At 42.3% G+C, this 25,201-nt stretch overlaps 1 protein-coding gene across 1 annotated transcript in view; it reads left to right on the top strand.

Annotated features, from left to right (window-relative positions):
• The window catches only part of ITGA5 (integrin subunit alpha 5), a 118,830-nt gene that overhangs the window by 64,915 nt on the left and 28,714 nt on the right, over positions 1-25,201 (top strand). The window contains exons 3-18 of the mRNA XM_040425857.1: positions 1,452-1,570; positions 2,566-2,689; positions 2,806-2,867; positions 3,026-3,071; positions 4,633-4,758; positions 8,139-8,183; positions 8,286-8,329; positions 9,708-9,764; positions 9,999-10,051; positions 10,199-10,404; positions 13,418-13,609; positions 14,643-14,688; positions 15,149-15,256; positions 21,596-21,651; positions 21,763-21,917; positions 23,371-23,508. Of these exons, the coding sequence (XP_040281791.1) occupies positions 1,452-1,570; positions 2,566-2,689; positions 2,806-2,867; positions 3,026-3,071; positions 4,633-4,758; positions 8,139-8,183; positions 8,286-8,329; positions 9,708-9,764; positions 9,999-10,051; positions 10,199-10,404; positions 13,418-13,609; positions 14,643-14,688; positions 15,149-15,256; positions 21,596-21,651; positions 21,763-21,917; positions 23,371-23,508 (1,577 nt within the window). The remainder of the gene's footprint in view (positions 1-1,451; positions 1,571-2,565; positions 2,690-2,805; positions 2,868-3,025; positions 3,072-4,632; positions 4,759-8,138; positions 8,184-8,285; positions 8,330-9,707; positions 9,765-9,998; positions 10,052-10,198; positions 10,405-13,417; positions 13,610-14,642; positions 14,689-15,148; positions 15,257-21,595; positions 21,652-21,762; positions 21,918-23,370; positions 23,509-25,201) is intronic.

Below are 25,201 nucleotides of genomic sequence, written 5' to 3'. Positions count from 1 at the left end.
GAGAATCTTTTTATACTACTGTTGTGCCATTCCTCAATTATTCACGTTAGATGTATTTACTAAAACAGACCTAGGAAGTGGTGGTGTCCTCCTAGGCGTTTGAGATTGTCCAGCACTTGTTAGATTGATGCCCTCCCCTCAGGAGAGGCCATCAATATCTGATTGGCGGAGGTCCAACACCGTAAACTCCCGCTGTTCTGCAGTAGTTCCGTCGCCAGAACTACACAGCTCCATCCATTGTGTAGCCGATGGAGCTGGTTAAAGTAGCAGATGAAGTAAACTGGAGCAGCGGTGCACTGTCCACTACACAATGGATGGAGCTCTGTAGTTCAGGAGCTACTGCAGGACAGCTGATTGGCGGAGGAGCGGTTGTCGGTTACTTGATCAGATACAGGCTATCGAGGTACTGGAAAACCTCCTTTTAAAGAGGACCTCTCCTGACATGCCTGTTTTAATAGCTTCATGCATTCTCCGTGTACTAACAGTTCTGGAACGAAATCTATTCTTATGGCTCTATGTTGTCATTCCTTATTTCTACTAGAAGTTATGAATGAATTGCTAGCAGTCTGCAGTAAGGGTACAGAGGGGAGGTAACCAGATTGGGGGGGGGGGGGGGGTGTACCCTTACTGCAGACTGCTATCAATTCATTCATAACTTCTAGTAGAAATAATAAAGGAATGACACAACATAGAGCCATAAGAGTAAATGCTGCTGAACTGTTAGTACATGAAGAATGCGTGAAGCTATTAAAACAGGTGTCAGGAGTCATGAAAGATCCTCTTTAAGGAATTATCTTGAGCTTTTGTTAAACGCGCACAAAGAAAACTGCGTCTTTTTTTTTTTTTTTTTTTTTTTTTTTTTTATAGGCAATTTCTGGTATTGCAGTTAATCTGTATTCAAGTGAATGGGGCTAATCTGTAATTACACAGCCCATATACAAAAGTACATCTTTCTCAACCGGTGATCTGTTTCCTCAGGTTCCTTTTTTAAGGGTGCGACCACAAGTGGGGGTCGTGTGGCACGGTCTTGCTGCCTTTTGAGTACCGTATAGGCCGCAACGGGCTGTAATTAAGCTGACTGTACAGTTCAATTGGTTTGTATCTTTAATGGCTGTGTGGTAATGAAGGGGCTTTTAATAATACAGACCCAATGAACAGTGCAGTGCCTATAGTTTAATTGGGGACGTCTCTCTAACATAGCACAGCAGAATCTCGAGCGACACACACGACCGCGCCATGTGGTCTTTCCCTTACAATCCTTGTAATTAAGATGGTGGATATTTATATGCTTCTTCTGTTTTGTGTATATTTGTTCTGAAAAGCTAATTAGTCACTCTGACTTATTAGAGTTTCACAATTCTAAGATAATGTCTTTAAATAGTCCTGAACGCTGTCTAATGCCATTTTGCCTCTCCTATACATTAAACTATTTCTGTATGTGTGTTTTATAGGCAACCGCAGGCATACCTTCTACTCTGCCGATGGGAATTCAACTCGTCAAGAACAGGTGGAATATAAATCTGGACAATGGTTCGGAGCAACTGTCCGCTCGCATGACAAATTTATTCTGGTACATATCACTTACTGCTCTTTATCACTTATCTGTGTCTTCAAGAGGGCTGGTAATCCAAGATTTTGATGGCCACATATGTCATGAATAAATGTCAAAACTGTAGATCCCGCACAGGACACTACAAATCAGCAGTTAAGAGTGAGTTCACAGGTGTTTGGTACACTATATGGATTTGCCATTGCTTATTTTCATAGGCAAATCTTGCCCACACCCGGTGTAGAAAAAATCAGCCGCGTAGATTGAACTGCAGTGGGGATTTGAAATCTGCAGCATGTCCATTTTATGCTGTGGATCTTCACCGCAGATTTATCGCGTTCCAAAGCAAAGGGTGAAATCCACAGCAAAAAAAAATGTAATTCATGAGTTTGTTTCTATGGTTTTTGCCACGGATCTGCAGCAAAATCCGCAGTAGACTTTTTTTTTTTTTTTTTTTTTTTTTTTTTCCCCCTCTATTTTGTGTCCCATTTGACTTTCAGATGTAGAGGAACAGTCTGTCATCTGACATGTTGGTTTTAGAGGGAAAACATTTTGTACATGTATTATCACAGAATCTGAAGTTCAGAAAGACATTACACGTCTTGGGTGCATAAACAGTGTGTGTGTGTATGTGTATATATATATATATATATATATATATATATATATATCACCAAAAGTTGTCAAACAAATGAGTAAGCTCCCAATCGACCAGCGCCCAACATGGCACTCGTCCGACGCCTATATGATACAAAGAGAGGTGATAGTAGCCAGACATCTTATCCTGTTGATGCCTTCAATGGAGCTAAAGCTAAGTATTTCCTAGTTTCCTGGTCCCTCCTAGCCCCACCTAAAGGTCTGTACGCATGTACAGTTATTTCATTCTTCAGGAATGTGGCCGGATATTGGACGTCTCTAACCATTTACATTAAAGGGGAAAGACCAATTAAAACCTTGCTTCAGTACTGTAAAATTATAGTATTTTTGCCTTCAACTGTTTTTATTCTTCTTTGCAGGCTTGTGCTCCTAGATACAGCTGGAGAACACTAAAAGACGAAGTATATAGTGACATGGTGGGAACATGCTATTTGTCTTTTGACAATTTTACCAATTTTGTGGAGTATTCGCCTTGTCGTACAGGTAGGTTTTAAGATCTATCAGATCGTTTTGTCCAAAAACTGTGGATATTTGGAACTGGATTTCTGTTGATATTTATGATCTTCTAAAAATGATCTCCTTTTTTTATTTATTCTCAGATCATGTGTCTGAAGAAGGCCAGGGATACTGCCAAGGTGGCTTTGCTGCTGAGTTTACAAAGGTAAGCTCTTTAAAATGGAGTGAGTTTAAAGTTTTTCATCTTTTTCTTGCACATGTCCTCCATGCTGTGATTTATCATGTAAAATTGTAGAGACACGTCAGAATGTTTTTAGGGCTATACATTAAATTATTTTTCTTTTCCTTTCAATTAAAAACTAGAATGGAAAAATACTACTGGGTGGACCTGGAAGCTATTACTGGCAAGGTAACGTTCTATTGGGTTTCATGATGTGTCAGAACTGTTTCAGACAATTAGATTCTTTAAATGGGTTTCGTTTAAGTGTTTAATACTGATGTCCTATTTCAAGGATAGGTTTTCACTATGTGATCGGTGGGGGTCTGACTCCCAGCACCAATGCTGATCAGCTGTTTGAAGGGGCTGCAGCGCTTTGAGTGCCCTGGCCTCCTTGCTGTTTACCAAGCACAGTGCTGCCCATTGTATAGCTGCAGTGCTTGATATTGCAGCTCGGTGCCATTCACTTGAATGGGACTGAACTGTGCCTAGGTCATGTGACCAATGAAAAGGAACAGGCGTAAGTGCTCAGAGTGCCGCTGTCTCTTCAAACAGCTGATCAGCAGGATGCCAGGAGTTAAGTCATATTAAACAGATTGATAACCCCTTTAATGCCCACATCAATCAATCACAGCTTAACACTAGAAATGGGAGACAACAAATGCATAAAATGGTCCCCATTAGGTGATGAGAACTACTTGGACACGGATTATCTTTTGGCAGTTCCCCAACATTGGTATATTTTGTCTGTAGAAACAACACTGTTAAAGGGAACCTGTCACCTGGATTTTGGGTATAGAACTGAGGACATGGGTTGCTAGATCACTGCTAGCACATCCGCAATACCCAGTCCTCGTAGCTCTGTGCTTTTATTGTGTCCCAAAAAACGATGTGTAAATGAACCTTAGATGAATCCTGTCTCCTTCATGCTTCAGAGATGAGTCCAGCGTTCTGACTCTGAGCCCAGCACCGCCCCACATCCTCTGAATCTCCTCCTTGCTCCCCGACGTCACAAAGCTAGAGCGCCGTAATCTCGCGATGTGCGAGCTAGCGCATGCACAGTTTTTTCCCTGAGGCTGATGCCAGCTCAGGGAAGGAACACTATGCTGACACTGCGCATGCGCTATCTCGCAGATCGCGAGATTACGGCGCTCTAGCTTTGTGACGTCGGGGAGCAAGGAGGAGATTCGGAGGATGCGGTGCTGGACTCCACAGTGGGCATGGATGGGCTCCGGAAACGTTAGTAACAGCTCCTTGGGCTTCTTACGTCATTTTTTTTACACCATAAAAGCACAGAGAGCTATGGGGACTGGATAATGCGGATGTGCTAGCGGTGATCTAGCAGCGCATGTCTGCAGCTCTATAGGCAAAATCCAGATGACAGGTTCCCTTTAAACTACCCTACAAATCTGCACCAAAGATGTTGGCATGGATTTAGCTGAGAATTTCACTCTTCATATTACAAGGAATGAAGTCTGTGGTGAAAATCCATGTCACTTCCACAACAGATGGGGCAACACTGCAGCCAGATGTTTGCTGTTAGTTTTATAACATTTTGAATATTATTACGCACAGTGCATTTTTTTGTGCCTTGTTTTATTAATGTTTATTTTTAGTAGAAAATGAATCTTCATTAAAATCATATCAAATATTAGAACTGGAAGTAAAACTTAACACCCTTTGATGCTGCAGCAACTACCGGTACATCATTTCTGTATTTGTACTTATATGTATAATGTTGGCTTGATTTTAGGTCAGGTCTTCACTGCTACTCCAGGTGACATTCAGAAAGACTTCTACGCTGAATACTTTGTGCTAGAAATCAAAGGACAAATGCAGACCCGTCAGGTTTATCAAACCTACGACGACAGTTACATGGGTAGGAGGCGTTACCGTTTTATATGGATTGCAATTTAATTTTTTTATTTTTTTTTATGCATTTTATTATTAACATTTATATTACAGATTGATCTTCTAATTCTAGACCTAAGGGTACTTTCACACTTGCGGCAGAGGATTCTGGCAGGCAGTTCCGTCGCTGGAACTGCCTGCCGGTTCCGTCAAAACGTATGCAAACTGGTGGCATTTGTCAGACGGATCAGGATCCTGATCCGTCTGACAAATGCATTGAGATGCCGGATCCGTCTCTCCGGTTTTGTAGAGTGCTGTTGCACTATGTGTTTGATGTATTTTCAGCCATAGCAACGTGCACCTGCGCATTGGGATGTGCCGACCCCCCCCCCCCCCCCCTCTTTTGTTTTGTAGTTTGTATGGGAGTAGTGGCTGACTCCTATTTGGTCGTGCACTCCTGTGGCCTGTGTTGCGTCATGGGCTGATTTTAATTAGTATGAGTACATAGTCTGCTCAGCATGCATGCTGGTATTTGCAGTCCCTGGATTCATTGGACGCCATTTTGGCACCTCAGAGATATAAACCAAAAGGGGCCCAGCATGCATGTGGGACCTACTTTTCCTGAATTTCATGGTCGCTGTTATGGCACCCAACAGGTGAGCTTTAGTTTTAGGACCCGTCTTAGAGATCGCCTTGGCGTGCGGCAGACGGGCTCAAATGATTTTGTACAAAATGTATTTGCTAAGCATCTCTAGGTTATTAGCATAGCATTTACAATGTAATATACTTTTGTACTCTTTTGGTATGTGTTTGACGTCTCTCCGGTGTTATCCTAAAAAACGAATCTGGCATTTATATTTTTTTCAATTTTTTTGCGGTCTGAGCATGCGCAGACCGCAATGTCGGATCCGTTTTGCCGGGGCCAGATCCGGCATTAATGCATTTCAATGGGGAAAAAATGCCAGACTAGGCGTTCCGGCAAGCGTTTCAGAATTTTGGATGGAGATAAAACCGCAGCATGCTGCAGTATTATCTCCGTCCTGAAAAGGCAAAAAGACTGAACTGAAGACATCCTGATGCATCCTGAACGGATTGCTCTCCATTCAGAATGCATGGGGATAAAACTGATCATGTCCTATTCTTGTCAATTTTGCGGACAAGAATAGGCATTTCTACAATGGGCCACCTGTTCCGTTCTGCAAATTGCAGAAGGCACACGGGCAGCTTCCGTTTTTTGCGGACCGCAAAAACCGGAACGGTCGTGTGCATGAGGCCTAACAGTGCTATTTCAGTGATGCCAGTCTCCACCATATGTACCATTCTCAAAGTATTCTTTCTACAATGAACCCTGTTTTATTTTTTACTGGATAGTGGAATACCCCTTTAATACAATAAATATGCTACTGTTTGTCTCTATAAAGCTCTATTCACACCATGTTTGGTATGTATGTCTAACGTGCTCACAGTCATTGAGTCAATGGTAGATCTGTACATTTCTGTAAGTGGCATCCATGTGCATGATAACCATAATTCCCTAATGCTGTATGAATAGGACCTCAAATGTTAAAGGTGTTTTTTGGACCAATATTGATGACCTATCCTTACGATGGGTCAGCAATGTCAGATTGGTGGGGTGTTCAGGGGCTTCTGTGCCCAGAAGTATCCACCAATCTTCATCCATTGCATAGTGGCCATGCCTGGTTATAGATGACCTATACTAAGTCCTAAAAACCCTTTTAGAAAACATAGCTGATACCAGTATTGTGAATTTAGTTCTGTCAATAGATCCATTTTATAGTTAAAAAAAAAAAAAAAAAAACAGTCAATCTATAGGCGGCTACATACATTCAATAGCTGTCTGCCGAACTATTGTTCAGCTGACAGCTATCTTTGCAGACTCCCTCCCGATACATCCATACACATTCGACTTGGCCAAACGTGTATGTGTATTCAATGGGGAGAGTGGAGAACAAAAGGATTGTGTCCGAATATTCACTTTGCTTGCTCCTTCTGTCCCTAGATGATGTCTCGGGGGGGGAGTTGGGAGCTCCCAACAGGAATCGGACTGACTGCCGAACCCACTGTTCTCTGCAGGTTCGGTCAGCAATGCACTAAAGTGTATTGAGGCCATAAAGCTGCTCAGAAACCTAGTCGGATCACAACGAAGTCTTATTTAATATAGCTCATTCATCTAATGTCTCATATCAAGATTATACAGATTGGGTGGTTTGGGATTTCCAGTTAGTCCAATTTCCTTTCCAACTCTGAAATGGCAATCGCCAGCATTTCTTGAATATACAGCAACATCCTATTTGTCCTTTTTTTGAAGTCTTCTGTCTTTTCAACCTATTGTAAAGTACTTGATCAATTACACTTGTAGAATGACTCGGGCCCTTGTGATCTTGTGGCTCTCTCCCAGGGTGCTGTCACAGTTCACAATTGGCACTTGATGTGCTCACTGCCTGAAAGACTAGGGAACAAGCCGACTATTAAGACTTAAAGGCTGAAAGCAAATCTTCCGTTCTGCTGGTACTTGCACAATAGTGGCACTCGGCAGGATTTCATGTTCCATGGCGAGTGTTGCATAGAAATCTGTAGATAATGGAGACGCGTGCCTGCAGGCTTTGTTGAGGGCAGAAAATTCCACTTCGCTGCTATAGATCGAGAACGCCCAATTGTCTTCTGGTTCTAGAGAAAGCTAGGCATGAGCTACTGAAACTAACTTTTAATGTTTCTTCAATGCTGGTGAAAACTACTTTTATTAGAATCCTTTGCTAAGAAAAGGAACTAAACACTTGCATTGGATGGATAATCGCGAGCAGCAAAATGTACGTGGTATAGTGATAATATGGCAATACATTTTCCAACCAGTTAGAGATTTCAGATGGCCTGATTTTTGCCACATGCACATAAGTGAGAGTAGGATAAGGGTCTATTCACACATCTGTCTGTTTTTTGTGGATCCGCAAAACACTGACACCGGCAATGTGCATTCCACATTTTGCGCACCGCACATCGCCGGCACTCATAGAAAATGCCTTTTCTTGTCCGCAATTGTGGGCAAGAATAGGAGATGTTCTATTTTTTTTGCAGATCCGCAAATGCGGATGCGGACAGCACATTCCGGCCCCATTGAAAATGAATGGGTCCGCACCTGTTCTGCAAAATTACGGAACAGATGCGGACCCATTTTGCGGACGTGTGAATGGACCCTAATACTAGGAGATGGCATCCAATACAACTTGGCATTTTTATTTATTCATTTTTTTTGTTGTGTCCAAAGGAAAAGTTTTGAAACACTGTCATGATATACAACTGTGTGCATGATGCCTTACTCGTACTACAGGGATTGCCATTCCTATAGAAATGTATAATTGATCGACCATGTTATACACTTTATTTTCTTAGGTTATTCTGTAGCAGTCGGAGAGTTCAGTGGAGATAATACTGAAGGTAAGTGTTGTATACTGTCTTTGCCACCCTGTTTAACCATTGGCTAGTCTGATCATTGTCTGACATACAATTTTTATTTTATTTTTCTCTTTCCCCCAACAGATTATGTGGCTGCAGTTCCCAAAGGAAATGATACTTATGGATATGTAAGAAATATAAATTAAATTTCATAGTTCAGAAACCTCCTAGCGGTTTTATTTCCGCCATATAAGTTATGGTTCTAAGAGTCATATGGAGCCATAAAAATTGTGGCATGCAACACTATATGCCCTATAATGGAGGAATTAACCTTTAAATTATCCACGAAATATATTCTACAGTTTTTAAACCAGCGCCTGGATCTGAATATTTTTGTAATAGTATGTAATTAAAAATTTAGCATAGCCACTGAGCTATTCAACAATAAAAGTGTGTGTATGTAATTATGTATGTATGTATGTATGTGTGTATATATAGATAGATAGATATATATATATATATATATATATATATATATATCTATCTATCTATCTCTATATTAATTATTGGCCACTTGCACGGAGGTGCCGCACATGCTCAGTTTTATCCTTCAACTGCCCCCTGAGCTGTGATAGGGAGAACATGGACACGCCCCCTGAGCTGCAGCAGAAAGGACACACCCCTTGAGCTGTCAGCTTGATATAAATCTAGCAGAGCAATGATTGTGGAGATCTCTAGATCCATGTGAGGTACAGGGCTGGTTCTAGCTTTGTTAGAAAGAGATAGTCATGTGCGTAGCATGTCTGATTTTTTTTCATTTTGTACATTAGGTATGGGATATCCAAGGGGGTTGTTCTTAAGACAACGTATCGCCCCTCCACAGGATAGGGAATAATTGTCTGTACGGTGGATGTCTGACAGCTTGGGACCCCTGCTGATCATGGGAAGGGGGTCCTGGGCTTCCTGTTTGCATATCCAATGCTCCATTCAGCTATCTCCAGCAGTCAAATGGAACGGAAAACATTAATGGGCATGCAATGGAACTCCCCCGAGCAGTCGAACCTCCACTGATAAGACACTTGTCCCATTAAGACATAATAGGGGATAACTCCTTTAGGCAGGCCTTGCATCTTAGATGTCTACTGGCCAAAGCTGCCGAGTTTTGGTAAGAGTGCACAACCATCTGATGTTTCTAGGGCCCTCCCGACTCGCCCGTGATGGCAGGGAACGATAGTGGGCAGAGAGATTTCAACTGCCTGATTCTTTTGTTCTCGTACAGATGAGGTATCTGGCAGCTCCTTTCTCCCCCTCTTTGATTCACATCACACGCATATGTGTAGGAGTGTGTTCGGGAGAGATGGCGGTCAGCGATGATACAATGCTGTATGAAGAACCTACACAGTGCATATGGCTCCATAGTACAGCGCATCGGAGATTGCAAAATATTGGATGTTACTATTTTTTCAGTTAATAGGAAATATTGCTCAATATGGAATGACATTGCATCTGTTCACTGTACAAATGACAGTTTTTTGTCCTGCATCTTATTTTTTATTTTTTTTGTAGGTTACCATCCTGAATGGAACTGATTTAAAATCACTTTATAACTTCTCAGGAGAACAGGTAAGTGATGGTTTTACATGTAGGTCAAAAATATTTTACATCTAGATATGTGTCAGTGATTTAGAGAGACTTATGCATTAAATCTATGGAATGTCTCAGACTCCATAGAATTCTCCCATGCTAGGGCAGGGCCCTCTATAATCACAGGTATCCCATATATTGTATCGTCTTATTATGGTGCTTTGTTCTATATCAATGTATATTTTCATGTTTTTTGTTTCTTTTCGTCTGTAGATGGCCACATACTTTGGTTATTCACTGGCTGCTGCCGATTTCAACGGTGATGGGTAAGATGAGCAGAAGTCCTATTTGTAATATCTCATTTTGCAATGTTTTCAGTAATTCATTATCTGGGCAGTTATGACTGTAGGGAGGTATGGTTTTCACTATTGAAATGTTCAGTGCATTATATAATGCATTTATTTGTTTTACAGCCTGGATGACCTTCTTATTGGCGCACCATTATTCATGGAGAAGACACATGATGGAAGAACTCAGGAAGTGGGCCGTGTCTATGTCTATCTGCAGGGTTATAATATGTCTCGCATCCCGTCCCTGGTCCTCACTGGGCAGCAGGAGTATGGTCGGTTTGGTAGTTCCATTGCCGTTTTAGGAGATTTAGACCAAGACGGCTTCAATGGTAAAGTGTGCAGTAGAGATCACACTAAGACATTACCCAAATATCCCAATGAACAGTTTAAAGGCTGTAGACACTTTTTTGACATAGAAAAAATGATTTTTACATAAGTTTCAGTTTGGAATCTTTATTCCTTCATTTGTTTATGACCTCCTGATATTCAGTTTACAAACCTCTTCTTGAATTTCTTGGGTGTATTTGCTAGTTTCAGACTTTCATGTGGATATGGGATCTGTGTGTCCAGGATGCTGCTGCCTTTCCAGTGCAAAGAAGTCCATAGCCTTTAAGTAATCAGTCATTACAGTCTAGGGGCTAGTCTCCACAAACATAACGGGTTTATGGTGCTTAGTAATCTGCCTGAACTATTTTAGAAATTTTAAGGTGTGTGTGTGTGTGTGTCACAATGCCATAAAAATCAGGGCTTCTGAATAAATTCTCAGTTTAAGTAGCCTGGGATAAGGAAGGTGGAAGGCGAGAGGACAAGTGCTGGCATAGTGAGGACTATGGTGGTAGTACTCATGCTGGCTATGGCTTCCCTGGTGCTCATTGGGCTGAGCAGTGACGAGGAGTGCACCCTTTCTTCCCCTTGGGGAACACCCTGTTAACTGTCTCCTGCCTGGTGGATTGTGGGGTACGAGGCAGGTAGACAGGTGGGGCAAACACAGCAATGATTACGCTGGCTTGGAGAGCAGTTATTTACTGAAAACTTTGCAGTTTGCACAAACACGTACCCGGGGACGGTGCAAGGATTTTTGCCGCCCTAGGCAAAGATCCATTTTGCCGCCCCCTCATGACTGACTCACTCACTCACTCACTCACTCACTGACATATACACACACACACTCAGACACTCACTGAATGACGTACACAGAAACTCACTGACAGACAGACACAATCACTCAGTCAAACACTTAAAGGGAACCTGTCACCGGGATTTTGGGTATAGAGCTGAGGACATGGGTTGCTAGATGGCTGCTAGCACATCCGCAATACCCAGTCCCCATAGCTCTATGTGCTTTTATTGTGTATAAAAACCGATTTGATACATATGCAAATTAACCTGAGATGAGTCAGAGCTTGAAAATATGACTCTTCTCTGGTCACACATGTAAGATATGACTCTCTTTTTATGTTAATTTCATATGTATCAAATCGTGTTTTTTTTTTTTTTTACACAATAAAAGCACAGAGAGCTATGGGGACTGGATATTGAGGATGTGCTAGTGGCCATATAGCAACCCATGTCCATAGCTCTATACCCCAAATCCTGGTGACAGGTTCCCTTTAAACACTCACCTCCCTGGGGTCCAGTGTGGTGCAGCTCCTCAGTCCTCCAGCGCGCCGTTTAGTATGCCCGGGCCGGAATGATGTCCTATTCTGGCATCACAGAGGGTGCACGAGGGAGGAGTGGGGATCTGCTAGAACAGCCTCCCTTGCTGCCCGCCTGCTCTGCCATATTTAAGAAGGACCTCCACCTCCTGGCCCCCCTGTAACAGCGCTGGGGGCGGCTCAAGAGCCGCTCGCCCAGGGCTGCAGCCCCAGTCAGGGGGAGCCCACCAGGGCGCCCCCAGCAGGCCGGCGCCCTAGGCAAACGCCTAGTTCGCCTATATGGTTGCACCGGCCATGCACGTACTTGCAGAAGTAGGCACAGTCCCTGTGGTACACGTACTTGCAGAAGTAGGCACAGTCCCTGTGGTACACGTACTTGCAGAAGTGGGCACAGTCCCTGTGGTACACGTACTTGCAGAAGTAGGCACAGTCCCTGTGGTACACGTACTTGCAGAAGTGGGCACAGTCCCTGTGGTACACGTACTTGCAGAAGTGGGCACAGTCCCTGTGGTACACGTACTTGCAGAAGTGGGCACAGTCCCTGTGGTACACGTACTTGCAGAAGTGGGCACAGTCCCTGTGGTACACGTACTTGCAGAAGTGGGCACAGTCCCTGTGGTACACGTACTTGCAGAAGTGGGCACAGTCCCTGTGGTACACGTACTTGCAGAAGTGGGCACAGTCCCTGTGGTACACGTACTTGCAGAAGTGGGCACAGTCCCTGTGGTACACGTACTTGCAGAAGTGGGCACAGTCCCTGTGGTACACGTACTTGCTGAAGTGGGCACAGTCCCTGTGGTACACGTACTTGCTGAAGTGGGCACAGTCCCTGTGGTACACGTACTTGCTGAAGTGGGCACAGTCCCTGTGGTACACGTACTTGCTGAAGTGGGCACAGTCCCTGTGGTACACGTACTTGCTGAAGTGGGCACAGTCCCTGTGGTACACGTACTTGCAGAAGTGGGCACAGTCCCTGTGGTACACGTACTTGCAGAAGTAGGCACAGTCCCTGTGGTACACGTACTTGCAGAAGTAGGCACATTAACAGTTAAAGAATAATTCCTGAGGTTGTGTATATGGAGAAAACAGTTCAGGTGCTCCCTAAATCACTCTCTGAATTAACAGGTCTGTCTCTTCAATTCAGCTGAATGGTCTCTCTATACATCCACAATGCCCAGCTGAGGGGTGCAGACCTTTTAACAGACTTGGCACCTGTCTCTTGGTTATGGCTGGGAGCCAGAAGCCTCTAGCACAAGCAATGCTGTGAAGTTCATAGCCAGAATATGTTTGCCTGCTTCACCATCCAGAATTAAGCTCATTTTCACTCACTTGGGGGTTGCATCTGGCATGGTCTCCTCTTGGATCCCTGTGGGCTTACTGTCTCATGCTATTTCAACTGCACTGTTTCCTGCTTCCTTCTCTCTTTAAACTCAAACTTCTGACCAAACAGAGCAGCAGCCCCTGCCTAGCAAATGCATCTAAGGAATATGTTAATTTCATATACCTAGCCATCAGGGTGGATAACATAAAAATACATAATCCTATAGTTTTAACCCCCTTCTGCAGTGTACCGCTGGGTTATTGCAATATTGTGTTTCTCTTTATTTTGTTGAAGAGAAAAAAATCTCTAACATGCAAAACTACAACTCTCTGTATGAGTCTAACACATTTTCTTTCTCTTTTACAGATATTGCAATTGGTGCTCCCTTTGATGGTGAAGATAAAAAAGGAATGGTGTTCATCTTTAATGGTAATTCAAAGGGACTGAATCCTAAACCATCTCAAGTACTGGAAGGATTGTGGGGCTCTTCTCTGACCCCTTCTTTCTTTGGGTTCTCCATCAGAGGAGGAAAAGATCTTGATGGCAATGGCTACCCAGGTACAGTGTGTAATGCAGTTTTTCTTCTTTACCATTGTTTAGCCTTCCTGTCATGGATTATCTTTAGTATAAGGAGCTATGTTGTGTTTTGAAAGTTCCTTTTAGATAGTAGTAGAATGAATGGTGTCTGGTTCTGTCCACTTTATTTCTAACTTTATATCTATGGGAATAGAGAAAATGTGGGCAGCACCACTGTCAAAATAGTACAAACGGAGTGCCAGCGGCTGAGTAGGCGATCCACCTCCAAATAATATAGAAAAAAAGAAATCCGCAGCACATCCAATTGATCAAAAAGTAAAAAGAAGCTTTATTCATGCTTGGTGAATAAAGCTTCTTTTTACTTTTTGATCAATTGGATGTGCTGCGGATTTCTTTCTTTCTAACTTTATATCTATATATACGCCCGGGGTATGTGTCAGGAGTATTGCCCAATGTATAACTCCTCATTCACACATCAGTGTTTTCCATTAGTGATTGTGAGCCAAAACCAGGATTGGAGCCTCCACAGAGATAAGATATAAGGAGAAGATCTGCACCTGTTCTGTGTTTAGAGCCGCACTTGGTTTTGGCTCAAAATCACTGATGGAAATGACTGACCAAAACACTGACGTGTGAATGAGGCCTGATGTCTACTAACATACAGTGGCATGTGTCAGCCATTGGCTACAAAAATATATACTGCACGCTATCCAATTATTCTAAAAAAAATAATAATTCTGTGGCCCACTGTCTTTACTGCACTAATGTAGAAAAAGCTATGCCAGTGTATACCACCTCCAAAGAGGGTCTAGAGAACACTCTTTTGGCCTCCATTATATGGGCCTCCATTATATGGGCCTCTATTATATGGGCCTCTATTGGCTTTGTCTGGCATATCCCCCAGGAAATCTCATTGCGCACAGTAAACAGACATTTTATTGTAACTATTATTAATATATAATTGTGCCCATTTTTATTTTATTGGGTCTTTTTTAGCATTAGTGTTCATAAATTCATAGCTCTATCATGTAATATTCCCATTTCTTCTCCCTAGACCTTATAGTGGGTGCCTTTGGCGCTGATAAAGTCTTGGTTTATCGGTAAGTATGACGTCTGACTCTCTGTAACCATAAAATGTAAGCTGGAAGGGAGCCATGGCCTTAGTTCAAATCATTAGGGACCCATTTTAATCCATGTGGCCCGGCAGCTTACTTTTTTAAGCTTCACATAGTTTCCTTTCCTGGTCTCACCGCATGAGATCTGATGATGCCTTTGGCACTGAATATATGACTCTCTCATGGAGCTGTAATATGCTTGTGTGAAATACTGTAAGCAGAAATCAAGGCATATTAATGCTGTATAGCAGATCTTTCTCCATAAAACTATTGTGCACCTATGTGGGACTCCTTGCACTTTGACCCCCAGAATGTCTACTACAGCTATGGATATGTCCATGCTCCATTCTGATAGCATCTAAAAAAGATAGTTTTGAGCCACAGAACAATAATGGCAAACAATAATGCAAATAATCCTATAGTAATCATGCTTGCTGTTTTTTAGGGGACGTCCTATTGTTCATGCTAGTGCATCTTTGTCCATCTCATCAGCAATGATTAACCCAGAAGAGAAGACCTGTGTAATGGAGGGCACGGATATCCCTGTATCTTGGTGAGCCTAATACCTTGGAGCTGATTAGAATTTATTTTTTGTCATGGTTTATGTAAATTAGAAAACAAATTCAGGAGACTATTGTAAGAGACCAGATGTGTATGACAATCCATTGGCTGATTTTCCGTTCTGAGAACATGGAGTAAGCTGTTGCTGCTGTTTTAGTCATCTCTGCCCAGTTTCAGGGATTTCCTTGTGACTTTGTTGATATTACATTTTGAATTTCCAAGAATCCTGGTTATGTAACTGAGAAGATTTGTTTATGTGCAAAATCTTTTATGGTCTGTTCGCATATGTAGTATTCATCCAGCTAGTGCCAGGGCCAGGATGACAAGGAAGGAATTGTGTACCAAAGTTTTCAGTCAAGTTATCATGACTGGATGTCATTGGCTCTATTTTTAAAGAGCATGTCCAGCCTTTGAAAAAAGGGGCTGAAATGCATCCTGGAAACTGCGTTAAGGTGAAGCAGTAGTTTGTGCAGTCCTATGTAAAATAAAAATTGCTAAAACATTGTAATAGGAGTTCTTAAAAGGGCAACATTGTAACAACTGAATTATAAAGGTAATGGGTCCATGTTTACAGTCCTTATGATCTCCTCAATTATTGTGAACAATTAAACCTTAATCGCCATTTTTAGCTGAGAGGTCATCTTGCATGAAAAGCTGTTTCTGGTAAATGTGAGTTTATAGAAAGCTTTGAGTGAAAGCAATGGCACCCAGTTGGTGATTGTGGCAGGCGCAGCACTATGAACTGCCTTTTGCACTGTGGCATTAGAATTTTGGTGTCTCTGACTTTTAGTCTAACCAGACTGTCTATTACTCTGAAATACACCAAATGCTTGAAATAACTTCATTAACTTCAACTTTTCTTCATATAACACTGCCGCCTCCACAGCAGATAGTCCATGCACATAACATGAGTTGAATAAAGTATCATAAAATGGCGGTATGCATAAGATGGTGGTTCAACTGTTCAATCTTGTCATTCAACATAAAATGGTGGATATATTTCTCTTGAGTATCTGTACTCTCACTTTAAGTTATTTAATCACTTTATGATCTCTCCGAGAGGTATATCTGAGGTCTAACTAATAGTTCTACTTGCTCAACTTGGTTTGCAGTATGCAATTGCTTATGATCTGGTATGAGCAGTTCGCAATTTGTATGCTTGCAATTTGTATTTGATTTGTATGATTGCAATTGAACTTGCAATTGGTTTTGGTGGAACTGTAAGTAAACACCTATATATCTAGTTCAGTATACAGTTCTAAACACAATACTAACAATATGAACATTATGTAACAGTTTTAAATACCTATTTTGGCCTCTTGTTCCCATAAAACTCAACTCCTCAGTGAACTCTCAGTGAAGTGAATGTCTTTTCAGTTCCTGTCTCTGGTGAATAATGATTCTAGCAGCAGGTGCTGGGGGAATTCCCAGACAGGCTGTGTGTGAGGCTGGCTGTGATTGGTCTAGACTTCTACCCAGCACAATAGATTAACACTATGCTTTCAGTTGTTTTTGCTGTCACTGAGCATACCTTACACTATAAATTCTTGAAGGCATATAATCTTTTTCTGCTTCTGTGAACACAAAATATAAAAGTTATGACACCCAAAACATGTCACAGTAAATAACTTCTTTTGTCTTAAACACATAAACATAGGAACTGTATTAAGGTTATTAGCAGGTCTAGCTGTATACACATATAAGCTATACTAGCAACCTAGGACGGGCCTTAGCTGGCCAGCTACAGTGACGGTGGCCATGACTGGCATGTTTTAAAAAGTATCACAGAATATATACCTACAAATTAAACGGGTTATGCCATGATTAATGTAAAAAAATTAAAAAACAGACCTCATATAGTACATGACAATCTCTTTCTGACAAAGCTAAAAACAGGCCTGTACCTCACATGGATCTAAAGATCTCCCTATTCATTATTCCAATTCTTATAGATTAAGTTTAGGCTGGCAGCTCAGGGGTGTGTCCTTCTTTTTTATGCTATAGCTCTTTTCCTGTAACTGCCAGTTTCTAAAAAGATATATGGTTGGTGGCAGTTGAAGATGTAAATTGAACACGTGCGACCACCACAGTTAGATGGACAGAGAAGTAATGAAAAGAACAAACAGCAGGTGTCACTATACAGACACATTTTATTGAATAGCTTAGTGGCTATACTAAATTAAAGAATACAGATCCAGGTGCTGGTTTGAGAAATATTTTTTGTGGCATAACAATTTTAACTTTTTGATACTATAATCTAAGTAATAGAAAAGGGGGTAATAACACACTAAGGTTTTCATATGAGCGATTAGGTTTGTGTCAGGATTTGTTCAGGAAAAAAAATGGTTTTCACACACCAGTTCAAACATATTTTTTTTTTTCTGCGATAGAGAACATGCTGAGGTCTTTCCTGAACACAAAGATGATGCGTAAAAACAACGCTCATGTACACAGACCCATTGAAAAAAATGGGTTAGGATTCAATCCAGATGCTATGCATTTGCTGCATGCATTGCATCTGTGTGAAAGGACTCTAAGGGCTCTTCATTAGGGATGAGCGAATAGACTTCGGATGAAACATCCAAAGTCGATACGCATAAAACTTAGTTCCTATACTCTACGGAGCAGGAGCTCTGTACAGTATATTGGCTCCGATGAGCTAAAGTTATTGCTTCGCCAATTCGCACAAGACTTCAGGTAATAACTTCATAAATTAATTTGTACTGTTTTTTTTGTTTTTTTTATTAACGGTACAAATTAATTTATGAAGTTTATTACCCGAAGTCTCGTGCGTATTGGCGAAGCAATAACTTCGGCTCATCGGACCAATACATTTGAATACTGTATGGAGCTCCTGCTCCATACAGTATTGGAACAAAGTTTTATGCAAATAGAGTTCGGATGTTTCATCCAGGTCGATTTGCTCATCCCTAGTCTTCATGAAGTGTCTTCACCACACCATATTCTCATCCCAAAATACCAAGGTGTTACCAGATTTACTGACAATCGCCCAAGCAAAGCTCATTCATCGGGTGAAAGCACTGTTGTGAGCACTAAGGATGAGCGAACTTGACTTGTTCGGGTTCTGGTGGAATTCTGTTATCCCAGAATATAACGGCATTCTATGATGGAATGCAAAAGAAAGTCTATGGCCAGCATAACGGATCCGTCATAAAGTTCCACCAGAACCCAAACCTGAAAACATTGGGTTTGCTCACCCCTAGTGAACACCAAAATCATCATCATCCTCATTACACAGATCATGCTGTGTAAACCGGAAACGGCTGTTCAGAAATGAGGATTCTCTATGCGATCAGTAATCGCAGGAATGATCGCTCGAGGTGCAGTTCTAATCTTCTCTAATGAGCAAAAATCTATCGGGAAGAATAGTTTGTGTTCAACAATTGCCTGCTGAGTCAGCCAGTTTAAAAAGGTCTTTAGAAGGTTGCACTTTATCTTCATTTTGTAAAAGGTATGTGCAGATCTAATGTGTAGGCCTCCATACGTGTGGTGTGTTTATTTTTAATTTTTTTCACTGTGTAATCTGTGTTTTTGATCAGGCTGTAACCTTTCTTTGACCACTGACCATGTGTAGGCGTTGATAGTTAGCTCTGAATCTGTTTGTCTTCACAGCATTACTGTAGTTCTGCCTAGCATCAGATAGGTTGCAGGGCCACTTATCTATTTAAGATGTAAGTAGCTCTTGCTGAGGTCATTTGATTATACTTTTAGAATTTATATTTTTAGAACCCAGCGGTTTTGGTTGTTGCTAGGCTATGATATAAAGCTTGGCAGCGTGCCGTAGTGCTCAATGAATGCACAATTGTGGAGGGGTCTAGAAAACAGCTGCTTAACCTTCCCGCAGCTGATGACGTTTGGGATATCTATTAAAATCTTTGATTTTATTTTGTGGACTTAACTCCTAGACCCTGGAGTTAAGTAGAACTTCCTCTACACAAGCTTTACATTGTGTGGGATGTATTGTAGTTGCCAGTTTAGCACAACAATACTTAGAGGGTCTTTAAATTATTATTCTCTGGACACATACATATGTACTACCTACTAAATCTGCCACATTCTCTCAGTAGTTCTAGTCCTATACCCTAAACTTGGACAGCAAAATCAGACTCCGCTTTAGGCATCATTTACATGTAGCTTTTTTGTGTTTTTTTTAATTTATTTTTTATTTTTTATTTTATTTGAGGTAATAAACACCATGGCCCTTATTTATCAAGAGGGAATTTTGAAGTTGGGTGTGGGGTCCAACCCTTGGTACCCTACAGATTTTCTGTTTGAAGGGTTACATGATGCACCCCTTCATGGTTTCCATTTGCTTGGACACTGTTCGTGATGCAGCTGATTCTGGGGAAGTGCTGAGGGTTGGCCTCCACCCAATCTAATGCGGAAAACTTATCCTAAGGATAGCCCATCATTTATAAAAGACTGGATAATCCCGTTATGTTACCCAGTATTTAGTAATATGTGGCGGTATATATACTTTGCTTTTTATCCAGGGTCCTAGGTGATATTACACCATAACAAAGCTTAAAAAGCTGCTTTTAAGTTCTACGTCATACAACCATGCTTTCTTGCATAACGCACAAAAAAATTCCATAGCGCTTTAGACATAATTTCTCACTGTCCCCAGTGGAGCTCACAATCTAGGTTCCCTATCCATATGGATTTGGAGTGTGAGAGGAAACCTGAGTACCTGCAGGAAATGCATGCGAACACGGGGAGAACATACAAACTCCATGCAAATGTTGTCCTTGGTAGGATTCAAACCCGGGACTGCAGTGCTGCAAGGTGTAAGTGCTTACCACTGAGTCACCATGTTACCTTGAGGCTAACCTTTGGTGCCCCCGATTTTTGTTCTTGTTTTTCAAAAATTTGCAGCCCTTGCTTGGATTTAGCTCTAAATTTCCTGGCTGGACATATCATTTGTGTGCCACTGGAAAAATTGCACAGTAAGGCCTCATGCACACGACCGTTGTTTTGGTCCGCATCAGAGCCATAGTATTTGCAACTTGGATGCGGACCCATTCACTTCAATGGGGGTCACAAAAGATGCAGACAGCACTTTGTGTGCGGTCCGCATCCGTTGCTCCGTTCGTGGTCCGCAAAACAAATATAACCTGTCCTATTCTTGTCCGTTGTGCGGACAAGAATAGTCAGTTATATTAATGGCTGTCTGCGCTGTTTCGCAGAATGCACACGGACGCCATCCGTGTTTTGCGGATCCTCAATTTGCGGACTGCAAAACACAACGGTCGTGTGCATGAGGCCTAACTCAGTGGTTAAGAATGACTACTGTTGTCCTAAAATCACCTAAATCCTTTTTCCTTCTGCTGGATTTGGATGTAAGGGAGAACAAATATCAGAGCCCACAAGAATTGGTGAATTCAATCTGATCTACTGGAGAACAAGGGGCCAATATACTGTTCTTGGAAGGGGCCCTCTACTAGATCCACTTACTGTATCTATTTCAGGACACTCTTGGTGCCGTGGTGGTGCCCCATCTTCCAATGACCTCAATTTACAGTATTTTCAGCCATGGTCTTTCCATGGGCCATTGTAACTTGAAACCACATTCAACCTACACTCCAGCAAATTGTCTGAATCTGTACAGGTGTGATTATTTGGCTCTTCCAGCCAATCAGAATGGGCATTTCACTGGTAAAACAACGGTTACTGGAGTGCATGCACGGACTGACTCTCTAGTAGTGCCGCTATGCAGTACATTACTACTCGTACAGTAATGTTTTTTTACCTAAGCTAAGATGAGCCGCACCAGACCCTAAATAAAAGTCTATCCTCCACATAGAAAGTGATTTCCAGCTTCCAGCAGCACTTTGACTTGTTACATGTATAATTAGTTATCTGCTAATATATTTTCCTAATCCTCATATTTTCCCTTTTGGGATATTGTGTACTCAAAACCAGTTAGTAGTTTTCCATACTTATGATCTCCACTTACAATGTTTTCAACTTCATGGTTGTCCTGGAACCAATTAATATTGTAACTTGAGGCATCACTCCATATGGGACAATGCTGAACATACCAACATCAGGTGTTCTCATCTTCAGCCATATACAAATGTACTACTGCAAAACCTATGCTAATGCAGTGTGCGTACTCAAATATATTGGGAATTGATTTCCGGATCCACTTTACTTATTTGGGTTTAGGCTATAACCTTTAGAGAGAGTAATGGAAAGGCTTTCAGTTTTGTTGTTCACGGCCTGCACAGAAATGCATCCAGTGCCTTTTTACTTGATGCCTTCATGTTCACTTCTAACATCTGGATTGCTTTGTTTCTCTTCTTTGCAGTGTAAACCTTAGTTTCTGTCTGAACGCTTCAGGAAAGCATGTACCGAATACGATCGGTGAGTATGCACATTTGGTTAGGCTCAGGCCAGCATTATTGTGCTCTGGGCTCTCTGGTTCCATGTGTTTAGGATCCATGCTTGAGTTCATGGGCTGTTGATGTCTTCCAGGGATTAATGTCGAGCTGCAGCTGGACTCTATGAAGCAGAAAGGGGCCGTGAAAAGAATGCTGTTCCTGAAATCCGGCCTTCCCCACCTAACTCAAAGCGTACTTTTGCATAACGGAGGCCAGGAACAATGCAGTGAAATGAAAATTTACCTTAAGGTAAGTCATATGGCTTTTCTTGCTTGGCTTAGTAACTTGGACATGAGAATGAGCTAAGATTTTAAATCGGGTGGTATATAGCAGTATTTTCAGGGCCCTGTATGGCATTATTTGAATTGTTACTTATGCATTTTGGTGATGTTATTTGGACAACTAATGCTACTGTTTGATCTTAGGCCTGTTTCACATTCTGCATTCTGGCACTGCTGGAAGCAAACGCATTGCTGCCCAGCCCCATTCACCATAATGGGGACTGGAGGCAATGCGGCGGCAACCTGCCTTGCTCAACACTATTTGCTGGGTTGTGGCCAGATCTCCGCTGGTCCCCGTTTATAGTGAATAGGGCCTGCGGGTGTCCGGTAGCTTCTGGCAGTACCGGATCCAGAAATCTCTGGCAGGCTGCTCCCCTGCAAATGAGAAACAAGCTTTCATATATTTTTATCTGCATCAAATTCCTCTTTCATCCCTTTCTTTAATTCTTCCTTCTTAAAGAAGTGACCGTTCTCCTTGCTCCCATAGCAAGGTGCTCTGCTATGTGTGCTTTGGGAATCATGTACCTTTCTAGAAAGTGGCTTATAAGCAAGTACAGATGTAGCAGAGTTAACACTCACTCACTCTTAACTCAAATTTCTTAACTCATCATGATATCCAGAAACAAAAGCCATTGAAAAGTAATTGAAGGTGTCTGCTTAACACAACTAGTTTAGTTAACACATCTTGTTAGGTAGTTATCTTAGTTATATATAGAGCAGCAACATTTTCTGCAGAGCTTTATAGACAGCGGAGCTCACAATCTACATAAATTCCCTATCTGTAAATTTTTTGGAGTGTGGGAAGGAAACCAGAGTACCCATAGCAAATCCATGGGTACTGATTCAGACCTACGACCCCAGTGCTGCAAGGCGCCAGTGCTAACCACTGAGCCGCTATGCTGCCCATCTTAATGTTCTTGAGAAAAGAATCTTGTAAGAATGGACAAGGGTGGTGTAGGAGTATAGTTCCACCTTTCTATGAATCTCCCTTTTGGGCCTTGATCTCCAAAAGCCCCAACATGAATTATGCTGTCTGAACTGTGTTCTTAATTTTCTTAAGAGCCGTGTGGATTATTTTCCTTAGGGAGACCAACATGCTTTACTTGCATAGAAATTTCCTGATCCTTTAACATATAATATTTTTTCATGGGTCTTAAATCATATATTTGAGGAATGCAAAAGAAAAGCAAATCCAGGGACCATAAATATGGCTGGAGACTAAGCGGTAACTGCTTTGAAGCTGCTAAGATTCTGGTCTGTCAGCATGCGTACAGCTGCTCAGCACTACTTGTTTGTTATGGTAAAAACACAAGGTAGATGGAAGGAGCCAAAATCGGGACAAAGTTGGAATCTAGACTATGCTGCTTCATATTTGAGATTGTGGTCTTATTAAAATGTATTCATAATTTGTTTCTTTTTAGAACGAGTCTGAGTTTCGGGACAAGCTTTCTCCAATTTTCATCTCTCTGAACTTCTCCTTGGATGCACAGGCTCCGACTGATGCCCATGGGCTGTTGCCAATTTTTAATTACCGGACTAAGAACCACATAGAGCAGAAGGTCAGTTGGCAGAGCAGATTCTCATCTTTTTACTGCTGGATACTAACCTGTTGTATAACTATTAGATTAGACACTGTTCACATAATGTCTGTTCTCTGACAAAACCTCCATCAGGAGCATTCCCCAACTTATATCCATGGTGCAACACTGTTGCGTATGCCACTGTATAGTCATGCAGTGGCAGCCATCCTCCATAGCCACCAGTGTAAACTGGGCTGTTAGGTTTCAGATCAAGTTACCATAAAAAGCGGGAAAGTACACTGCTCAAAAAAATAAAGGGAACACTTAAACAACACAATGTAACTCCAAGTCAATCACACTTCTGTGAAATCAAACTGTCCACTTAGGAAGCAACACTGAGTGACAATCAATTTCACATGCTGTTGTGCAAATGGGATAGACAACAGGTGGAAATTATAGGCAATTAGCAAGACACCCGCAATAAAGGAGTGGTTCTGCAGGTGGTGAACACAGATCACTTCTCAGTTCCTATGCTTCCTGGCTGATGTTTTGGTCACTTTTGAATGCTGGCGGTGCTTTGACTCTAGTGGTAGCATGAGACGGAGTCTACAACACACACAAGTGGCTCAGGTAGTGCAGCTTATCCAGGATGGCACATCAATGCGAGTTGTGGCAAGAAGGTTTGCTGTGTCTGTCAGCGTAGTGTCCAGAGCATGGAGGCGCTACCAGGAGACAGGCCAGTACATCAGGAGACGTGGAGGAGGCCGTAGGAAGGCAACAAGCAGCAGGACCGCTACCTCCGCCTTTGTGCAAGGAAGAACAGGAGGAGCACTGCCAGAGCCCTGCAAAATGACCTCCAGCAGGCCACAAATGTGCATGTGTCTGCTCAAACGGTCAGAAACAGACTCCATGAGGGTGATATGAGGGCCCGACGTCCACAGGTGGGGGTTGTGCTTACAGCCCAACACCGTGCAGGACCTTTGGCATTTGCCAGAGAACACCAAGATTGGCAAATTCGCCACTGGCGCCCTGTGCTCTTCACAGATGAAAGCAGGTTCACACTGAGCACATGTGACAGACGTGACAGAGTCTGGAGACGCCGTGGAGAACGTTCTGCTGCCTGCAACATCCTCCAGCATGACCGGTTTGGCATTGGGTCAGTAATGGTGTGGGGTGGCATTTCTTTGGAGGGCCGCACAGCCCTCCATGTGCTCGCCAGAGGTAGCCTGACTGCCATTAGGTACCGAGATGAGATCCTCAGACCCCTTGTGAGACCATATGCTGGTGCGGTTGTCCCTGGGTTCCTCCTAATGCAAGACAATGCTAGACCTCATGAGGCTGGAGTGTGTCAGCAGTTCCTGCAAGATGAAGGCATTGATGCTATGGACTGGCCCGCCCGTTCCCCAGACCTGAATCCAATTGAGCACATCTGGGACATCATGTCTCGCTCTATCCACCAACGTCACGTTGCACCACAGACTGTCCAGGAGTTGGCAGATGCTTTAGTCCAGGTCTGGGAGGAGATCCCTCAGGAGACCGTCCGCCACCTCATCAGGAGCATGCACAGGCATTGTAGGAAGGTCATACAGGCATGTGGAGGCCACACACACTACTGAGCCTCATTTTGACTTGTTTTAAGGACATTACATCAAAATTGGATCAGCCTGTAGTGTGTTTTTCCACTTTAATTTTGAGTGTGACTCCAAATCCAGACCTCCATGGGTTGCAAAAT

The sequence above is a fragment of the Bufo bufo genome, chromosome 3 (genome assembly GCF_905171765.1).
Source record: "Bufo bufo chromosome 3, aBufBuf1.1, whole genome shotgun sequence".
NCBI lineage: Eukaryota > Metazoa > Chordata > Amphibia > Anura > Bufonidae > Bufo > Bufo bufo.
This window is presented reverse-complemented; position numbering and strand designations above follow the sequence as displayed.